Source organism: Elephas maximus, chromosome 3 (assembly GCF_024166365.1).
Source record: "Elephas maximus indicus isolate mEleMax1 chromosome 3, mEleMax1 primary haplotype, whole genome shotgun sequence".
NCBI lineage: Eukaryota > Metazoa > Chordata > Mammalia > Proboscidea > Elephantidae > Elephas > Elephas maximus.
Window position 1 is genome coordinate 31,129,029 of NC_064821.1, and position 21,804 is coordinate 31,150,832.

Below are 21,804 nucleotides of genomic sequence, written 5' to 3' on the forward strand. Positions count from 1 at the left end.
TGAAAAAATTATAAAACATTATTAAATGACACCCAAATAGGCTGAAATAAATGAAATGATACAGCATGCCTTCTAGAAACTGTTCTCCCCACATAGTTATTTCCAACTCACATCTATAAAACTCCATGCAATTTAATTATTTTTTAGACTTCACAAAAAAAAAAAAAAAAAGGTAATACATTAAAAATGAAGTGCAAATCCCCACGAAGTGTCAACATGTTCTAAGGAAAAAGCTTGTCCAAACATGCCATATAATCATACTTTTATATATTCGTATTGTAAATAAATCTATAATATATTAGACATTGTAGTATCTCCATAGGAATAAACAAATTCACCAATGGGAGGGGGGAATTGCCCTTGAAAAGGCCCACCAATCTATATAAAGTTGATTTGTGACATATCAAGTAATGCAAGGCAGTGACAGAAAGCATATACACTTCCAAATGTGGGACAGTGTCAACTAAATGGAGTCACTGAGCAGCGCAAAGGGTTACTAACTGAAAGGTTTGTGGTTTGAGTCCACCCACAGACACCTATGAAGGTCTGGTGATACTTCCCAAAAAATCAGCCGCTGAAAACTGTAGACAGCACAGTTCTACTCTGAAACACTTGGTGTAACTATGATTCACAATCGCTACTACAACTAGCTTATTTAACAAAAAAAAAGTTACCTAATTCCCCCACACATCTGTCAGTTTGTCGTAATGTGGGGGCCTGTGTGTGGTAGCGATGCTGGAAACTATGCCATCAATATTCAAACACCAGCAGGGTCACCATGGCAGAGAGGTTTATGCTGAGCTTCCAGACTAAGAGAGACCAGGAAGAAGGATCTGGAGGTCTGCTTCTGAAAAAAATTAGGCAGTGAAAACCTTACGAAGAGCAGCAGAACACTGTCTGATATAGTGCTGAAAGATGAGCCCCCAGGTGGGAAGGCACTCAAAATACAACTGGGAAACTGCTACCTCATCAAAGTAGAGTTGATCTTAATGACGTGGATGGAGTCAAGCTTTGGGAATGTCATTTGCTGATACGGCGCAACAGAAAATGAGAAGAAACAGCTGCAAACATTCATTAGTAATTGGAACGTAGAATGTATGAAGTATGAACTTAGGAAAACAGAAAATCATCGAAACAAAGCAGAAGGCATAAACATCAATATTCTATCCTAGGCATTAGTGAGCTAAAATGGACTGGAATTGGCCATTTTGAATAAGACAAACACATGGTCTACTATGCCAGGAACGACAAATTGAAGAGGAATGGTGTTGCACTCATCGTCAAAAAGAACATTTCAAGATCTATCCTGAAGTACAATGCTATTAATGAGACAATAATACCCATCATGCTTGGCAAACCAAGGGTCAGCTGAAAAGGGGAAGACCCTCAATGAGGTGGATTGACACAGTGGCTGCAACAATGAGCTCAAGCACAACAACCATTGTAAGGATGGCACAGGACTGGCCAGTGTTTCATTCTTTTGTGCATAGGGTCGCTATGAGTCAGAACTGACACGATGGCACCTAACAACAATACCCATATGCCTACAAAGATCAGTTAATACGACTATTATTCAAATTAACACATCAACCACTAAGGCCAAAGTGTAAAGAAATTGAAGGTTTTTACCAACTTCTGCAATCTGAAACTGATCAAACATGCAATGAGAATGCACTGATAATTACTGGTGATTGGAATGCAAACACTGGAAACAAAGAACAAGGATCAGTAGTTGGAAAACTTGGCCTTTGTGACAAATGATGGGGGAGATCACATGACAGAATTTTGCAGGACCAAGGACTTCTTCGTTGCAAACAACTTTTTTCAACAACATAAACAGCAACTATACACGTGGACCTTGCCAAATGGAATACACAAGAATCAAATCGACTACATCTGTGGAAAAAGACAATTGAAAGGCTCAATACCAGTCAGAACAAGGCCGGGGCTGATTCTAGAACAGACCATCAATTGCATATATGCAAGTTCAAGTTGAAGATGAAGAAGCTTAGAACAAGTCCACGAGAGCCCAAGCACAACCCTGAACATATCCCACCTCAATTTAGAGACCATCTCAAGAACAGATTTGATGCACTGAACACTAATGACCGAAGACCAGATTAAGTTGGGGAAAGACATCATACATGAAGAAAGCCAAGAGATCATCAAAATGACAAGAAAGACAGAAAAGACCAAAATGGATGTCAGAAGAGACTCTGAAACTTGTGCTTGAACATCAAGTAGCTACAGCGAATATAAGAAATGATGAAGTAAAAGAGGTGAACAGAAGATTTCAAAGGGCAGCTCAAGAAAACAAAGTGAAGTATTTATAAAGGCATGCAGAAACCTGGAGTTAGAAATCCAAAAGTGAAGAACATGCTTGGTATTTCTCAAGCTGAAAGAACTGAAGAAAAAATTAAAGACTTGAGTTGCAACAGTAGAGGATTCTATGGGCAAAATACTAAATGAAGCAGGAAGCATCAAAGAAGATGGAAGGAAGAGACAGTCACTGTACTGAAACGAATTGGTAAATGTTCTATCATTTAAGGAAGCAGCGCATGATCAGGAACTGATGATACCAAAGGAAGAAGTCCAGGCTGCACTGAAGACACTGGTGAAAAACAAGGCTCTAGGAACTGATGGAGTACCAGCTGAGATGTTTCAGCACACAGATGCAGGGCTAGAAGCGCTCACTTGTCTATGCCAAGAAATCTGGAAGACAGCTATTTGGACAGCTGACTAGAAGAGATCCATATTTATGCCTATTCCCAAGAAAGGCGATTCAACAGAATGTGGAAATTATCAAACAATATCACTGCGATCACACACAAGTAAAATTTTGCTGAAGATCATTCAAAAGCAGTTGCAACAGTACAGTGACAGTGCACTGCCAGAAATTCCAGCCAGATTCAGAAGAGGATGGGAAACCAGGGACATCATTGCTAATGTCAGATGGATCCCGGCTGAAAGCAAAGAATACCAGAAAGATGTTTACCTGTGTTTTATTGGCCATGCAAAGGCATTCAACTGTGAGGATCATAACAAATTACGGACAACATTGCAAAGAATTGGAATTTCAGAACACTTAATTGTGTTCATGAGGAACCTGTACTTAAACCAATAGGCAGTCATTCCAACAGAATAAGGGGTTACTGTGTGGTTTAAAATCAGAAAGGTATGTGTCAGAGTTGTATCCTCTCACCATACTTATTCACTCTGTATGTTGAGCACATAATCCGAGAAGCTGGACTGTATGAAGAAGAACACGGCATCAGGATTGGAGAAAGACTCATTAGCCACCTGTGTGATATGCAGATGACACAATCTTGCTTGCTGAAAGTGAAGAAGGCTTGAAGCACTTATTGAAGATCAAAGACCACAGTCTTCAGTATGGATTACACATCACCATAAAGAAAACTAATATCCTGACAACTGGACCAATAAGCAACATCATGATAAATGGAGAAAAGATAGAGTTGTCAAGGATTTCATTTTAACTGGATCCACAATCAATGCCCATGAAAGTAGTAGTCAGGAAATCAAACACCATATTGCGCTGGGCAAATCTGCTGCAAAAGACCTCTTTGAAGTGTTAAAAATCAAAGATGTCACCTTAATGACTAAGGTGCACCTGATCCAAGCCGTGGTGTTTTCAGTGGCCTCATATGCATGTGAAAGCTGTACAGTGAATAAAGAAGACCGAAAAATGGATGGCTTTAAATTACACTGGTGGTGAAGAATACTGAATATACCGTGGATTGTCAGAAGAATGAACAAGTCTCTCTTGGAAGAAGTACACCCAGAGTGCTCCCTGGAAGCGAGAATGATGAGACTGTCCCGTGTATTTTAGACATGTAATTAGGAGGTACCAGTCCCTGGAGAAGGACATCATGCTTAGTAAGGCAGAGGGCCAGGGAAAGAGAGGAAGACCCTCAACGAGTGGCTGCAACAATGGGCTCAAACACAGCCACCACAGTGAGGAATGCACAGGATCAGGCAGTGTTTTGTTCTGTTGTACACAGTGTCACTCTGAGTCAGAAACAACTTGACAGCACCTAACAATAGTTGAGAAGGGCTTTTATACCTAAACTATTGATATCAGGATCTTAGAAATTTATATTCATAGAACAAGTGTTGTTAATGCAAAATAAGGGGTACAATCCAAGTGTGTCCATTCATGGCCATACAGTTAAAAACAACAACAAAACAACATAGGTCAATCATACGTAGTATTCTGGAGTTTTATATGAAGTTAGATTTTAGTTCTCTGTGTACTGTTACGAAAAGATTGCCAGAATAATCTGTTCATTAAAAATAAGTGGGGCCAAGACAGCGGAATAGTCAGACGCTTCCTGTGGTCCCTCTTACGACAAAGACCCGAAAAAACAAGTAAATCAATTAAACATGACGATCTAGGAGCCCTGAACAACAAACACAAAGTTGAGGAGTCGAAATGAGCAGCAGAAGAAGGGAGAGACAGTTTAGAAGCAGTGAAGAAGTGCCAGACCTGAGGTAGCCAGCACCCTGCAGGCTGGATCAGCTGGCGCATGTGCGTTGAAGCAAGCAGTAGCCATCGGGACACATTTTACCACACTGGGAGAGGCTGGGCAGCGGAGAGTTTATACAAGCCTCCAGATCCAGGAGGAAGTGGCGTTGGATCGGCTGAAGTTAAGTTCAAGACTTTAACCTAACCTACCGTGCAGGATCAAAATAAACCCTCCCTCTCTGGGACTTTCACAGCTGAAAAGTGCCTCATTTCCCATCACACATCTACCTTCCTGTTCTGCTCTGGTATCAGTCCAGCAGTATTAAACAACTGCCACACCCCCTAAGCCAGAAACGGATGGTATCGCACCCAAACCAGTCTCGTGACTTTAGGGAAAAAACAAAATGCCAACTCGTGATCATTAGCCATTAGAGAAATGCAAATCAAAACTACAATGACATACCATCTCACCCCAACAAGGGTGGCATTAATCCAAAAAACACAAAATAATTAACGTTGGAGAGGTGGTGCAGAAACTGAAATATTTAAGCACTGCTGGTGGGAATGTAAAGTGGTACAACCACTTTGGAAATGGATTTGGTGCTTCCTTAAAAAGCTGGAAATAGAAGTTTCATACTATCCAGCAATCCCATTCCTTGGAATAGATCCCAGAGAAATAACAGCTGTCACACAAATAGATACATACACACCCCTATTCACTACAACACTGTACATGACAGCAAAAAGTAGGAAATAAACTAGGTGCCCATCAACAGATGAATGGATAAATTATGGTACACACATACAACGGAATACTACACAACGATAAAGAACAAAGACAAATCCTCGAAACATCTCACAACATGGATGAATCTGGGGGGCATTATGCTGAGTGAAATTAGTCAGTTGCAAAAGGACAAGTATTGTATGAGACCACTATTATAAGAACTCAAGAAAAAGTTTAAACACAGAAGAAAACATTCTTTGATGGTTACGAGGGGAGGGAGGAAGGGAGAAGGGAATTCACTTAAATAGATAACCCACTGATAGTAGAAGAATTATTTTAGGTGAAGGGAAGAACAATACACAATACAGGGCAAGTCTGCACAACTAGACTAAAAGCAAAAGCTAAGAAGTTTCCTGAACACAACCAAACACTTTGAGGGACAGAGTAGCTGGGGCTGGGGTCTCGGGACCATGGTTTCAGGGGACATCTAGGTCAGTTGGCATAACAAAATGTATTAAATTGTTCTGCATCTCACTTTGGTGAGTAGCGTCTGGGGTCTTAAAAGCTTGCAAGCAGTCATCTAAGAAGCATCAATTGGTTCCACCCCACTTGGAGGAAACGAGAATGAAGAACACCAAGGACATAGGAAGATATTAGCCCAAGAGACAAAAGGGTTGCATAAACCAGAGACTCAGCCTGAGACCAGAAGAGCTAGATAGTGCCCGGCTGCCATCAACGACTGCCCTGACAGGGAACACAACAGAGTCCCTGACAGAGCAGGAGAAAAGTGCAGGGCAGAGCTCAAATTCACCTAAAAAGACCAAACTTAATGGTCCGAAACTGGAGGAATCCTCAAAACCATGGCCCCAGATGCTCCCTTAACCCAGAATTAAAACCATTTCCAAAGCCCACTCTTCAGACAAAGATTAGACTGGACTATAAAACATAAAATAATACTCGTGAAGCGTGTGTTGCTTAGTTCAAACGATACACACAAGACCAAATGGGTGGCTCCTGTCCAGAGGCAGTATGACAAGGCAGGAAGGGACAGCATATGACTGAATAAACACAAGGAAACCCTGGGTGGAAAGGGGGAAAGTGTGGTCACATGGTGAGGATTGCATCTAATGTCACAATAACAATATGCATGTAAGTCTGTATATGAGAAATCGACTTCAGCTGCAAACTTTCACCTAAAACACGATTTTAAAAAAGTGTAAATCCCATGCTATCTTTTTTTCTTTACTATTTTTTTTATTGTGCTTTACATGAAAGTTTATAGTTCAAGTTAGTTTCTCATATAAAAATTTATACACACATTTTTATGTGACCCTAGTTGCTCTCCCTATAATGGGACAACCCACTCTTCCTTTCCACCCTGAATTTCCTGTGTCCACTCAACCAGCTCTTGTCTTTCTGCCTTCTCCTCTCATTAATCTACTTGAGCTAAGAAGCACTTCTTCACCAGTATCATTTTATGTCTTATAGCCCAATTTAATCTTTGTCTGAAGAGTTGGCTTCGGGAATGGTTTCAGTTCTAGGCTAACAGAGAGTCCAGGAGCCATGTCTTCCAGGGTCCCTCCAGTCTCAGTCAGACCATTAAGTCTGGTCGTTTTACCAGAAATTGAGTTCTGCATCCCACTTTTCTCCTGATGTGTTCCCTGTCAGGGCGGTCACTGGTGGTAGCCAGGCATGATCTAGTTCTTCTGGTCTCAGACTGATGGAGTCTCTGGATTATGCGGCCTTTTCTGTCTCTTGGGCTAAAATTTTCCTTGTGTCTTTGGTGCTTGTCATGGATTGAATTATGTTCCCCCAAAAATGTGTTTATCAATTTGGCTGGGCCATAATTACCAGTATTGTGTGGTTGTTCTCCATTCTGTGATTGTAGATTAGGGTGCAATTGTAACACCCTTCCTGATCCAATGGAGTTTCCCTGGGGTGTGGCCTGTACCACCTTTTATCTTACAGGGAAGCAAGCAGAGAGTTGGGGACCTCATACCACCAAAAAAGCAGCTCCAGGAGCAGAGTGTGTCCTTTGGACCCAGGTTTCCTGCACAGAGAAGCTCCTAGTCCAGGGGAAGACGGACAAGAAAGATCTTTCTCCAGAGTCGACAGAGAAAGAAAGCTTTCCCCTGGAGCTGATGCCCTAAATTTGGACTTCTAGCCTACTAGACTGTGAGGAAATAAATTTCTCTTTGTTAAAGCCATCTACTTGTTGTATTTCTGTTATAGCAACACTAGATAACTAAGACAGCGTTCTTCATTCTCCTTTGCTCCAGGTGAGTTGGGACCAATTGATGCATCTTAGATGGCCACTCACTCCCATGCTATCTTTTGTATAACAAACTAAGGGAAATAAATTCTATTTGCCACTTACACATAAACACTGGCAAGATGCTTCAGGCAGGAATAAAGCTGGTTATTTAAAGGAAGCTGGGGGAAGAGGGAGCAAATCCCGGTGGTTAAGCCAGAAGGTCAGCAGCTGAAACCTACCAGGCACTCTTTGGGAACTCTATGGGGCAGTTCTACTCTGTCCTTTAGGGTCGCTCTGAGGCAGAATCAACTCGACTGCAATGGGTTTGGTTTTGTTTTTTTGCGGGAAGAGGGATGGGCTGAGTGAGGGCAAGAGTAGGAACAAGGCTTCAGAAAGTATACTTTTAAAGTTCATACTGAGTTTCAAATTTCAAAGGTATGTATTACCTATTTGGAAAACATAATTTCAGTAAACTAGACTGTACTTTTAAACATGATATGTCAAATGAGATAGTAAGTGTTTTTACTTGGAATTCACATTTGTAATAATAAAATCATTTAAAATTTAATCATTTAGGACCCAGCTGTTGTTAAATGGTCAAATACACTTGTGAAAATCACAAAAGTATAAATTAAGAACTCTCTTTCTAAAAAAGGTAACCAGGGATATCAGAGTCTGTACATCAATTTCATCTCAGTTAGGAAAAGGTTTCTAAAATGGCTAAGATGTGTAACACATTAGAGGTTCCGGCATAATGTATTAAATACAGTAAGAGTCTATAAGAACCATCTGAAGATTTAAATAAACTTTAGAGTAACTTTTATATCAGTTAGAATAGGCTCCTCTGTGTTTGAGAAGTTTATATCCGTTAAACTGAGAAATTATCAGAAGAAACACACCAAATGATCTAGAAGTTTTCTTCCAGGGAAACTGTAAATCCAAGTACTTAAATACACATATCTCATATGTTCAGTTTCTCCAGCAAAAATGAACACTTTAATTTTAGACTCTAATTCAAGACTATGTTGTTATTCTTAGCTGCCATCAAGTCAATTCTGACTCATAGCAACCCTGTGTATGATACTGTCCGGTCCTATGCCATCCTCACAATCGCTGTTACGCTTATGCCCACTGTTGCAGCCACTGTGTCAATCTATTTCATTGAGGGTCTTCCTCTTTTTCACTGACGCTCTACTTTACAAAGTATGATGTCCTTCTCCAGGGAGTGATCCCTCCTGAAAACATGACCAATGTATGTGAGACGTACTCTTGCCATCCTTGCTTCTAAGGAGCATTCTGGTAGCACTTCTTCCAAGACAGAGTCATTCGTTCTTTCGGCAGTCCAAGGTATGTTCAGTGTTCTTCGTCAACACCACAACTCAAAGGTGTCAATTCTTCTTCGGTCTTCCTTATTCATTGCCCAGCTTTCACATGCACATGAGGCGACTGAAAACACCATGGCTTGGGTCATGGGCACCACAATCTCCAAGGTGACATCACTGTTTTTCAACACTTTAAAGAGGTCTTTTGCAGCAAATTTGCCCAATGCAACGCGTCTTTTGATTTCTTGACTGCTGCTTCCATGGGTATTGATAGTGGATCTGAGCAAAATGAAATCCTTGGCAACTTCAATCTTTTCTCCATTTATCACAAGGTTGATTACTGGTCCAGTTCTGAGGATTTCTGTTTTATGTCGAGATGTAATTCATTCTAAAGGCTGTGGTCTTTGATCTTCATTAGTAAGGGCTTCAAGTCCTCTTCACTTTCAGCAAGCAAGGTTGTATCATCTGCACAACGAAGGTTGTTAATCAGTCTTTCTCTAATCCTAATGCTGCGGTCTTCTTCATATAGTACAGCTTCTCAGATTATTTTCTCAGCATACAGATTGCATAAGCATGGTGAAAGGATACAATCCTGATGCACACTGTTCTTGACTTTAAACCACATGGTATCCCCTTGTTTTGTTCGAACAACTGCCTCTTGATCTATGTACAGGTTCCTCATAAGCACAATTAAATGTTCTGGAATTCCCACTCTTTGCAATGATAGCCATGATTTCTTATGATTCGCACAGTTGAATGTCTTTGCATAGTTAACAAAGACTATGGAGAACAGTAAAAAAAAATTATAGGGATTAAACACCAGCTCTAGGCATAGGTGGGAAGCCAAAGATCTAGATTAGGGATTCATGCTTTCCACACACCTGCAAGCCTCAAAGCAAAAGCATTCCCCTCTGGGTCGGGGCGGGGAGGGGGCGGTTTGTGAAGGAAGAAAGGATCTGGAGATTCCACACAGGCTCCAGATGGATTCACTTGCCTGAGGTTCACACCCACGGTGACATTAGCAAGGTACTACCACCACCCAGGACCCCATAAACAGTCAGGGTCTTCACTCACAAACTGTCTTCCCCCTTTACTAACCCATAACACAGTGTCACAGGCAGAGCTGTAGTTTTAGAACTACGCAGAACATTCTCCAGTGCCTGGGGGAAGTCAAGAAAACTGTTAAGAGAGATGGGACAAGAATGGCTATGGAGGGCTGGAGCTGCTCCATCTTCAGGCTCTGTCATTGTACAAAGCACCAAGGCCCTAGGCGGGGATGTTAACACCCCATGGTGCCAACTCTGAGAGTCGCATAAGGAAGGTGATTCCAGGCATTCCAATCTTGAAAACCCACGTATGTATAGAGGAAGGGCCCAGTGACAGTGGAGCAGGGCATTAGGATGGGTCATGGGGCTCAGTCCCTTGGCCTCCTCTGCCACCTATTTTCTTCATTGAGAAACCACATTCTCAAAACACACAGCTGGTCCCCCAACAATCATAACAAGTCTCACCCACTTACAGTACGACTAACCCAGTTTTCCACAGAACTCACCATTTCCTTGCTCTAGGTTCTGCAAATCTGAGAGAACGTCGTCTCTAAGCCCAAGGACCCACTTCAATAAGAGGCATGAGAGTGGAAGCAGAACACTGGGCAGTTTGGAGGCAGATGAAAAATGTCTGGTCCACACACTAGACAGGGCAATTGAAATTGTACTTGTGATTTACAGATGTGCAAGACAGTCGTCCTAGGTCCCCAGTTGCCTGAACTGGACTAGTTCTCCCTGTACCACACTTGATACCTGAAATGGAAGAAGGATGGGGAGAAAAAACAGTGTTGAGTAAGCAGGGAGTGACGGGTTTTTGGCTTCCTCCCAGGCTTAGGCAATGCTCTACCCTGGGGGCATTTGCACTCAAGGCAGAACAGGCTCCAGCCTCCACAGCACACACCTGCACTTTTCATGCAGCTCCATCGGATCTTCTTTCTGGCAACAAGATCACATATGGGAGGATTTTATTCATCCCAGAGCATAAGAAGCCTGGCCAGGATGAAAAGGTTGAACCTAATTTTCCCTAGGGAGTCAGGGGTCCAATGTTGAAGTTCTGGGTTCACCTATGTAACTTTGTCCCTTATAGATTCATACATGCACTGTTACTGGATATTAACGTGGGTGAATTTTCAGGAAGAACATATTTTTCAAGTTTTGTCAATGAACTGATCATGGTTCATTCATTTTTAATTATGTGCAGTTAAAACACTTCTATTTTGCTTTTAAAATTTCATTTGTAGCATTATAATACGTGATCGCAATTTTTCCTGTTGCTTTTGTAATTAACATTTCTTTTTTCTCTGAGTTTTTTTCCCCTTTCCTATTCAAACCATGACACCACCAGTCCCTATGCTTTTGAGAAATCTGGGAATATTCCTGAACACTTCGTCTTTCAACCTTGTAATAAATCGATCAGCAGATAAATCAGAAAATCATTAAATTCTCTCTAAGGAGCCGTTTCCCTCAAGCTGACTTCTATTCTTTCATTTCTTGGTCTCAGTGTAAATGTTCTCTCTCACATGATCTTTACACCAGTGTCTGCCCTTTAAGCATTATCCTTTCTTTTGTTGGTGTCCTGGTGGTGCAGTGGTTAAGAGCTTCACTGCTAACCAAAAGGTTGGCAGTCCAAATCCACCAGCTGCTCCTTGGAAACCCTATGGGGCAGTTCTATTCTGTCCTATAGGGTTGCCATAAGTCAGAACTGAGTTGATGGCAATGGGTTTGTTCTTTTTGTTTTTCTTTTGTTATTTTGTCTGATAGCACTCTCTAATTTTCATCCATACCCTTATTTCTTATTATTTCCAGTGTAAACTAGGAACTGGTTCAGTATGTAGAATCTCAAGCCCCACTCCAGAATTTCTGAATCAAAATTTGCGTTTTAACAAAATTACCAGATTATCTACCCTGATATTCAAGTATGAGAAGCATTCACTAATCTACAGCCTGTAACCCAACAACTGAGCATTCTAAACCATCCTATATCTACAGTATATCACTGCACTATCTTCCTGATCCACAACCAATCTCCATGTCTAGGCCTCCTCAGTCATCCTTAATTCATTTGTAACAAGCTCCTGTCCTGTCTGACGGACGTCATGTAATCATGGCTGTCACTTCCAAAATCTATTTGCAGCACAGGAACTGCTTAATGCCACTCAGTGGCTGTCCACTGGCCTTTAAAAGCCTAGAGTAGTCAGCATGGTTCTGAACAACCTGCTGTCACTGCCCCCTCCAATCTGGCTCACACAAACTCCCACCTACACTTTGTTTTCTCTGCTTCAAGCACCTCTGACTTTCATCAAGGAGTGGATGACACTAGGTTCTCTGCTGCCTCAGGGATTTACACACTCATTTTTCCCAATGGAAGTACTCTTCCCACCCTCGCCCATACCACATGCTATCAGCCCTACACGAACATGCCCGTAGCTAAATAAAACTATTTTCTAAATCTTCACTTACATAATTTTCCTTTTCAAGCAGTTTAACCTGACTTTAGACCAAAAAAAAAAACTAAACCAGTTGCCGTCGAGCTGATCCTGACTCATAGCGACCCAATAGGACAAAGTAGAACTGCCCCATACGGTTTCCAAAGAGTGGCTGGTGGATTTGAATTGCTGACCTTTTGGGTAGTAGCTGAGCTCTTAAGCCATTGTGCCACCAGGTCATTTTATTACAGGTATCAGATGTCCCTGTTTTCATTATTTATTTAAAAATGTCTCCCATGCTAGCCTGTAAAACTATGAGCAGGGCACTGTGTAATTTGTTTTCCTGTTCCTTCTGGCCTACGACACTGATCACTGAGTACGCACACAGACTACCACGTTCATGTATACTCTTGAGCAGCACTATCCAATGGAACTTTCTGTGATGATAAACATGTTCTGTTTCTGCATGGTCCAATATGGGGGCCATTGGCCCCATGTGGCTATTAACACTGAACATATACCTAGTGCAACTAAGTAATTGAACTTTTCCTTTTAATTTTAATTAATTTTAATTGAAAGAATAAATCTGCCTAGTGTACATCACAGCTCTAGTGGACTCATCAGAAACCTAAGCAACCAACATAGCACACAGGGTGTGAAAACTCTCATCACTATAATGCGGAGCTTCACAGCTTTTTGTATGTTGGAAGCTGGTCAAATAGTGGCAGCGGGGTGAATCGAACCCAATGCCATTGAGTTGATTTGGACTCATACTGACCCCACAGGACAGAGTAGGACTGCTCCATGGATTTTTCAAGGGTAAAAATTTTTATGGAAGCAGACCGTCACATCTTTCTCCCACAGAGCAGTGGTGGTTCAAACCACTAACCTTTCAGAGTGGCCAAGTGCTTTAACCGCTATGCCATCAGGGCTCCAATACAGGGAAATGGAGCTATGAAAGCAAAGGTAACATTTAATCCAATCTGCTTGTGTTTCCACGATTAATGTCAATCTAAATTGGATTTACCTCATTCTGAAACCTACAATGATATTTTAGCAGAAATGAGTGGGAGTAACTGAACAGACAGGAGGGGCACTCTCTAAGGAGGTGACATTTGAAATGACACCTGAATTATAAGAATTAGCAAATTCCTATGGCTAAAATGTTTTTCCTGTAATAATAATATGTGATGCAAAGGCTGAAAGGCAGAGAAAATCCTGACACCACTGAAAAAGGTTTTTTTTTTTTTTAAATGTTCCAAGAGCTTATCAAACATGACAGTGTTACAAATTTAAGTCAGAGAGCAACACATAAGCCTGAACATGCAGAATCTTGTTGGCCAACATAAAATATATGAATTTTATTTTAAAATAAATACATTGATTTATTTTAAAAAATTATTCTAAAATAAATAGATGTATAGCTTACTTGGTTTACATTTTTGAACTATGCCTCTTGCTGCTGGGTGGAGATTATACCTTCTTGTGACAAGAGAAAAAGCAGAAGAAAGTTCATAGGCTGCTTTCATAAGGTAGATCTCTCACAGGCTACCTTGGACTACTTCCACTCATCTAGTGAATGGATGCTAACGTCACTTACTGGTTGGGAAAGCCAGGGGAAAACTTGATTTATTTAGATGAGTTTTAAAAGCTCTGTTTCAGACATGCTAGATTTCCAAGCATACAGTCCTCAGCGCCCCAGGTGGACTATGGGAAGGTTTTGGTCTCTGAGTCCATTGGTACCCAAGAGCCCATATCTCAACACGCAGGTTGTCTTCCTGGACACGAAGAATCAAACTGAAACCTCTGAAACAGGCTCCATTCCCACTTCTGAAGCTTCAAGCTAAAGGAAAGGAAGAGCACAGTTCTGGCATGTAGTAGGCCCTCAGGAAATGTAAGTTGATATTGTAGTGTTATCTGAGGGACAATTCTTACATTCTGAACTAGGAAAATTCAATAGTTTTGAATGAAAGTTTGCATTTGATATGAAGTGACTACATTAACAGTCATGTCTCCAAGAGGAACTCCACTCCAAAAAGGGAGTACTTTTAGAATATCTACCTCTAGGAAAGGAAAGCAAAAAATAAAAGGCACCACATTTTTCTATCGATGTTGAGATTACAAGTAGTATTTAATGATCATTTTTACTCTATGGATTTTTGAACTTTTGGATACATGCAATATTATTACAATCTTAAAAATAAGATCATTTCTTTTCTCCACACATTAGTATTCAACACTGGATTCTTAAATATGATACCAAAAGCACAACCAATGAAAGACAAAACAGGTAAGTTAAAAATCTTGCGAATCACAACTTGACCAAGGCAAAAGCTAAGAAGTTTCCTGAACACACCGAAACACTCTGAGGGACAGGGTGGCTGGGGTCTGGGGGTCGCGGTTTCAGGAGACATCTAGAAGAATCGGCATAACAAAGTTTATTAAGAAAATGTTCTGATTCCCACCTTGGTGAGTGGCATCTGGGGTCTTAAAAGCTTGCAGTCAGTAATCTAAGGTGCATCAACTGGTACCGTCCCACTTGGAGCAAAGGAGAATGAAGAAAACCAAAGACACAAGGAAAACATTAGCCCAAGAGACTAAGAGATCACATAAACCAGAGACTCCATCAGCTTGAGACCAGAAGAACTAGGCAGTGCCTGGCTACTATCAATGACCGCCCTGACAGGGAACATAACAGAGATTCCTGAACAGAGTGAGAGAAGTGTGGAGCAGAACTCAAATTCACGTAAAGAGACCAGACTTAATGGTCTGACAATGACCAGAGGAACCCCAAAAACTATGGCCCCCAGACGCTCTGCAACCCACAACTGAAACCATTCCCAAAGCTCACCCCTCAGACAAAGATCAGACAAGACTAGAAAACAAAAAATAATACATGTGGGAAGTGTTTCTTAGCTCAATCAAATATACGAGACCAAATGGACAACTCCTGTCTGGAGGCAGGATGAGAGGGCAGGAAGGGACACGAACTGGTTGACTGGACACAGGGAAACCAGGGTGGAAAACGGGAATGCGCTGTCACATTGTAGGAATTGCAATTAATGTCAGAAAACAATATGTTCATAAATTTTTGCATGAAAAATTAACTTGAACTGTAAACGTTCATCTAAAGAATTAAAAAAAAAACTTATGCATCAAAGGACTTTGTCATCAACGTGAAGAGACAACCCAAAGAATGGGAGAGAATACAGTGAATCCTGTGAGACCCTGAACTCAATGGGACTGCCTCGTTTTCATAGGTGTTGAAGTTTTCCGTCTTTGACAAAGTACAGTCTTACCACTTTTCTATCACTTGTTTTAGTGGAAAATCTTTGAGTTTTCCTTCTGTGGGAGGTTTCCACCTTGGCAGCTAATCAAAAGGTTGGCAGTTTGAACTTGCCCATCAACTCTGCTGGAGAAAGACATGACAATCCGCTCCTGTGAAGATTACACCCGAGAAAATCTGATAGCACAGTTATAAGTCCACGACAGCCTCAATGGCAATTAATAACAATAGGTATACACCCAAAAGATTTGAAAGCAGGGATGCAAACAGGTATTTTTACACCAATATTCACTGTAGCACGATTCATAATACTGAGAAAATGGATATAACCCAAATGTCCATCAACAGATAAATGGATAAATAAAATGGAGTATTATTCAGTCAAAAAAAGCGGTTCTCATAAATGCTGCAACATGAATGAAACACGTCAGACACAAAGGACAAATATTTTATGATTGCACTTAACTGAAATAGCTAGCACAGGTGATGGCAGAGACCAAATGGTTACCAGGGGCGATGGGAGGCAGAATGGGAGTTAATGGTTAAGAGGCAGCAAGTCCCTGCTAAGGGTGATGGAAAACCTGGAAACTGACACTGGTGATGGTCGCACGACGTGGGGAAAGTAATCAGTGTTACTGAATTGCACATGGAAAAATGGCTGAAACAGGAAAAGGTTTTGTCATATGTATTTTACCACACACAAGAATAGATAGCATGAAATGACATTATTAAAACAAGAAAGAATGAAACTTAGTTTCTTGGTCTGAGTGTGTGAGTGAAAAGAGGGACATTTAGATACTATGGGGATAGAGGGAGGAACGTGGGTGCTTCACAGATTTAATGACAACTTTAGGCTGTAAAACCTAGAGAAATAACATCACATTTGAGAAACAGCAGTGTGTAAAGAAAAGGCTTCTCAAGGTAACTGGATCTGGATCGCCTTGTTATTAATATGAAGAAGGAAAGATAAAAACAACACAAGACTGCTTCTGTAACAACAACAAAAAAGATCACATGAATTATAATGCTAAGGAAAAAAAAAAAAACAATTAAACTGATGGCATTGCAGTTTCCAAAGACTTCTCAAACGAGACACTTAAATTCAGACAATTTAAATTTGCTCCATAGGGTTTTCAATGCTATGACCTTTTGGTAGCAGACTGGCAGGTCTGTCTTTCAAGGCAAATCTGGTTAGGTTCTAACCACCAAACTTTAAGCTAGTAATCTTAACATTTTCCACCACCCAGGCACTCCTACTTGACTCTCTTTGTAAAATTAGTACAAAGGATGAGGTACTTTTTGCAACACAGGAGTGTGCCTGACCTCTAGGGTCTGTTCAGGTATTTTGGTTAGTTTCATTACACATGCCCTACATTTTGCCCTCATACCTGATATGCGCTGCTCTGACACTGGGAATATGCATGGTTTTTACTCCAAGAAAACGTCAACCTTTTAAGAAGGTTGGAAGGTTGCAGCTTTGGAAGCAGAAATTGTGGTTCAATCCCCAGCATCCAATCCCACACAGACCACCCATACTGGGTGTGTGCTCTCCCTCGTTGCCTACTTAAGCTTGTTCGCAGTAACACATTTTATATCACAAGAACTAGGGCTGGCTGTATGGTTCCTCACACAATCATGATGAAAATTTCTGCCTTACAAAGAGATTCCTCAAAACATGCCTCTTGCTAAATATTTCTCCCTGAAATTGGGATAATTAATAGTCCTAAGTATGCATGCTAGTTCCAACTCACAGTTCTTACTTCTTTGTCTTAAACATCTATAACCAAAAAAGGAAGTGGGATATATTCCTCACCACAACCTTACTGTTTGTATGACCAGCAATACTTAACAAAATTCTGTTTTGAAGAAGCACAGAAATCAAAGGGAAGTCATTTTTACACAGGGAAATTGTGATCAAGAATATGCCCCTTGAGTAAGAACAGACTTGAATTTGAGTTCAGACACTGCCACTTAATAGACAATTGTCCACGGGCAAATATCTCCAAGACTATTAAAAAAAAAAAAAAACTTCTGTAAAATGCGGCAAATATTCCCTACCTCACAGTATTGTTAATAAAAGGAGTATATAAAGTTGAGTTCTGGTGGTGCAGGGGTCAAGAACTATGCCTACTAACCAAAAGGTGAGCAGTTCAAATCCACCAGCCACTCCTTGGAAACTATGGGGCAGTTCTATTCTCTCCTAGAGGATCACTATGACTCGGAATCTACTTGACCTCAACGAGGTTTCGTTGGGTTTTTTTTTTTCAGTATATAAAGTACTTAGCAAATTGCCCAGTTCTTCTGAAATAGCTCAATAAATGGTAAGTATACAAAAAAATTTTTTTTTCTTTTTTTTATACATACAGGCCATGGTGTGATTGAGGCCTGATGAGGAGCTCAATGTGACTCGTGAGTGTGTGTGTGTGTGTGTGTGTGTGTGTGTGTGTGTGTGTTCGGGAGTGGTGGCAGATGACGCTGAAGACAGTCTGCATCTGGATTGTTAAAAAAAGGAAAGAAACGAAAAAGAGCACGATGAACGGCAGATGGGTGGGGGTGGAGGTGGGGGCAGGGGATTTACACTCAGACTGACTGCCCTGGGCATACATGAGGCCCGTAACTGCATTTTTCATACACCCGGGTGATCCCGACAATGCTGGTCTGAGAACCACACTTTTACTTAGCGAGGGGTCACACGATTTTACCTGTTAATGCAGCAGGAGACACAGGTCCACCCCAGCTGCCCCGCCGTCCAGAAAGCAGCTGCGGCCCGGTGGGCCGGGATCTCGCAGGAAACAGCAAAGAGAAAAGAGCCAGCGGCGATGGTGGCGGCAGAGGCAGCGACCCCCTTGGCTTGAGGAAGTCCCGAGGCTCTGGGAGGCCGAAAAGACCGGCAGTGCCAGAAGAGCGGGAGCAGCGCCCCGGGAGAGGAGGCCCGGGAAAGGAGCCTGTGGGGGTCACCCGGTATTTCCTCAGGCCAACTGGAGAGAGAGGCAAAAACTACCTTACCTCGGAACAGGAGTGCGACCAAACAAGCCTGCCCACCCGAGGACGCACACTTCCGCTTCCGGTTTCTGTGACCTTTCAGTGCCTCAGGGGAGGAGTTCCCTGCGGGAATACAGGGCTCTCGTTAGGGAACTTGTGATTCAGTGGCTCTCCCTTGTATATGGGCTCTGTCCACCAAAAAAAAAAAAAAAAAACCAAATCCATTGCCATTGATTTGATTCTGAGTTGTTATTTCTTCTGCAGAGAAAAGCCCAGGTTTTCTTGAATGCGTATATGAACTGAAACACAATTTCAGTAATCAAAGATACCCTTGGGGAGCAGAGAAAGTATATATGTATTTGGACATTTGAAAAAAAATTTACCATGGTCTTTAGAGAAATAATTTCTTTGCTCCTCATAAATATTTACCTATCTTTACAATTGTTGAAGTCTCTAGGTTGGCTTCTGTTTCATGATTTGTCATCTCTTGCATACAAGGAATCTTTCCCCAGGGCAGGGTACAGACTGTGCAAACCCAGTCTGAGCTCTCCAAGTGCTGAGGACCCTGGAGAGAGGACTTTCCCAGGGTGAGGGGCAGTAAGATACCAGTCGTTCTGAGGGCCAGTAGGTAAAAGATGAAATACCTTTGAAAATGACAACTGTAAACAGTTTTTACATTTTTACTCATACCAAAAATATACACACTCATATAAACAAGAGGTATATAATGTGTACTAAACAATGCAATGAATTTCTACATCTGAATATGCGCTCATATAACCTCCTCAGATCAAGTTAGGGAAATTTTCTAGCACACAAGAAGATTCCTTCCTACTCTTTTCTCAGTTGACAGGGTAACCAGAGTTATGACTGTTATTGCCAGAGATAAGATTTGCCCATTCTTGGACTTCATTTAATCAGAATAGTACTGTATGAAGTATATTGTGTCTGACTTCATCTAGTCAACACAATGTCTATCAGATTTCATCTGTTGTTGCACCTAACAGTAATTCGCTAAATAATTTTGTCTCTGTTTTATTCTACTGGATGAATATGCCACAATTTTTCTTATTCATTTACTCTTTCTTTTTACTCTGGTGTTAAACCAGCATATGGTCTAGCTTGCTGAAAATTTAATGAGCACTTAGAAACAATGTGTCTTCTTCTGTTTTTAGGTGGAGTGTTCAATAAAGGTCAACCAGGTCAAGACGGCTGAGTGTTATTCAGGTCTTCTATATGCCTGCTAACTTCAACACACTTGTGAAGGTGGGAGGAGGTTGGTAAGAACATAGTCTAGAAAACTAAGAAAAATATGATGAGGTCGAAATGCTTTGATGTATTCGTGGATAAAAGAGTCATGATTAAGGAACGCTCAAATGCTTCAAAAATGTTGTTTCATGTTAATATTACAATCTGGGGCAAATCACATCCCCAATGTGTTGTTAAAGATGCTCTTGGGAAAAAATGGACCATTAATCCTATACAGACAGGATTTATCACTTCTTGGGTTTGGTTTTAATTTTCTGCAGGGTTTCATTTTTAGATTTTCACCAAGATTACAGAAAAAGGGACATAATATATAGCCACCATATATATTATTATGTCCCCTTTTCCATAATCCTGCTGACTTTCTCTCTGATAAAGGACAGCGAGGCAAGTTGGCCATGAAGAGCACTCAAATACCACAATACACCATCACCTAAGGTTGTTATTGTCAGGAAGGCTGAATAGTGCAGTGTCTCAAAGTTCAAACTTTAGAGTCTAAATTCCAGCTCTGCCGTGTACCAGCCAAGAGTTGTTTTTGTCAAGTCACTTCATCTCCCTCAGCCTCAGCTCCCTCTTATATGAAATTGGAGATGTAAAAAAAACTTCTCCATAGGATGGATGAAACTATCTCCCGGTGTTGTTCTTTTCTTTCATCCCTCCCTCCTTCTTTGGCAATGATATTGAGATTTTCCCTTGGGGAATTGTCGTTCCTTTAGTTTGGTCCATATAGTTCAAAGAAGGCTGGCCACACTTCCCAGCTGTAAGGATAGGTGGGTGACCCATGCCTGGTACTAAGAGAACCCTGGTGTTTGGGTCAGCAGTGAGGATGTGACCTGTAAAAGGCCAATCAGAATCCATTCTGGAACTTCTACTGAGGTTGTTGTGGGGATTCTTTTAGGGTTGTTACCTTGATAGGATGTGTCTTAGTTACCTAGTGCTGCTATAACAGACATACCACAAGAGGATGGCCTTAACAGGGAGAAATTCTCTCACAGTATAGGATGCTAGAAGTCCAAATTCAGGTGCTAGCTTCAGGGGAAGGCTTTCTATCTCTGTCGGCTCTACAGGAAGGTCCTTGTCATCAGTTGTCCCTTGGTCCAGGAGCTTCTCAGTGCAGGAACCCAGAGTCCAAAGAATGTGCTCTGTTCTCAGCGCTGCTTTCTTAGTGATACGAGGTCTCCATGTTTCTCTGCCTGCTTTGCTCTTCTATATCTCAAAAGAGATTGGCTTAAGACACAACCTAATTTTGTAGATTGAGTCCTGACTCATTAACACAACTGTGGCTAATCCCATCTCATTAACATCATAGGGACAGGATTTACAGCATGTAAAAATCACATCAGATGACAAACTGGTGGACCATCACACAATACTGGGAATTATGGCCTATGCAAATTATATATTTTGGGGGTCCATAATTAAATCTATGACAGGATGAAAGCATAGAGTTGATGGCATTCACTTCATAATAAAATGAGGGTAGCCTAAGGATGCAGCAACTTAGAGAGAAGTAGAGCAGAGAGAAAGAAAATGTTCTGGTGACATTGTTGAGCCCATGAATACAGCTATGTCCTTAGCCAGCTGTCCCAGAGATGTCCAAGCATATGATCCAATTTTTTTTTACATAAAATATTTGATCTGTATTTTCATTAATTGCAACCAAAAATTTCTTCATTAATTTGGGTTGTTGGGATAAAATGAGATTATGCATTTAAAATGCTTAACACAACACCTGACGGAGAATAAGTGCTCAATAAAAAATATCTACTAATAACGATATTAACCCCCACTTGTCTGTTGGTTTGTCATACTGTGGAGGCTTGTGTGTTGCTGTGATGCTGAAAGCTATGCCACCAGTATTCAAATACCAGCAGGATCACTCATGGCGGACAGGTTTAAGCTGAACTTCCAGACTAAGACAGACTAGGAAGAAGCACCCAGCAGTCTACTTCTGAAAAAATTTAGCCAATGAATACCAGTGGAACGTTGTTTGACATGTGCCAGGAAGA

At 41.2% G+C, this 21,804-nt stretch overlaps 1 protein-coding gene across 4 annotated transcripts in view; it reads right to left on the reverse strand.

The window, feature by feature from the left end:
• Positions 1-18,595, reverse strand: part of LOC126072192 (zinc finger protein 883-like) — a 140,009-nt gene extending 121,414 nt beyond the window's left edge. For 2 of the 4 annotated variants that reach the window (XR_007516471.1, XM_049876996.1), the window contains exons 1-2: positions 18,250-18,595; positions 10,342-10,588 (exon numbers count right to left, since the gene is read on the reverse strand). Coding sequence is in view for 1 of the 4 variants with exons in the window: in XM_049876996.1 (XP_049732953.1) it covers positions 10,342-10,344 (3 nt within the window). In the remaining 3 variants the exon portion in view is untranslated. Of the gene's footprint in view, positions 1-674; positions 9,570-10,341; positions 10,589-18,249 lie in introns of all 4 variants that reach the window. The other 2 variants (XM_049876997.1, XM_049876998.1) reach the window with 2 other exon arrangements.
• Positions 18,596-21,804: the final 3,209 nt, after the last annotated feature.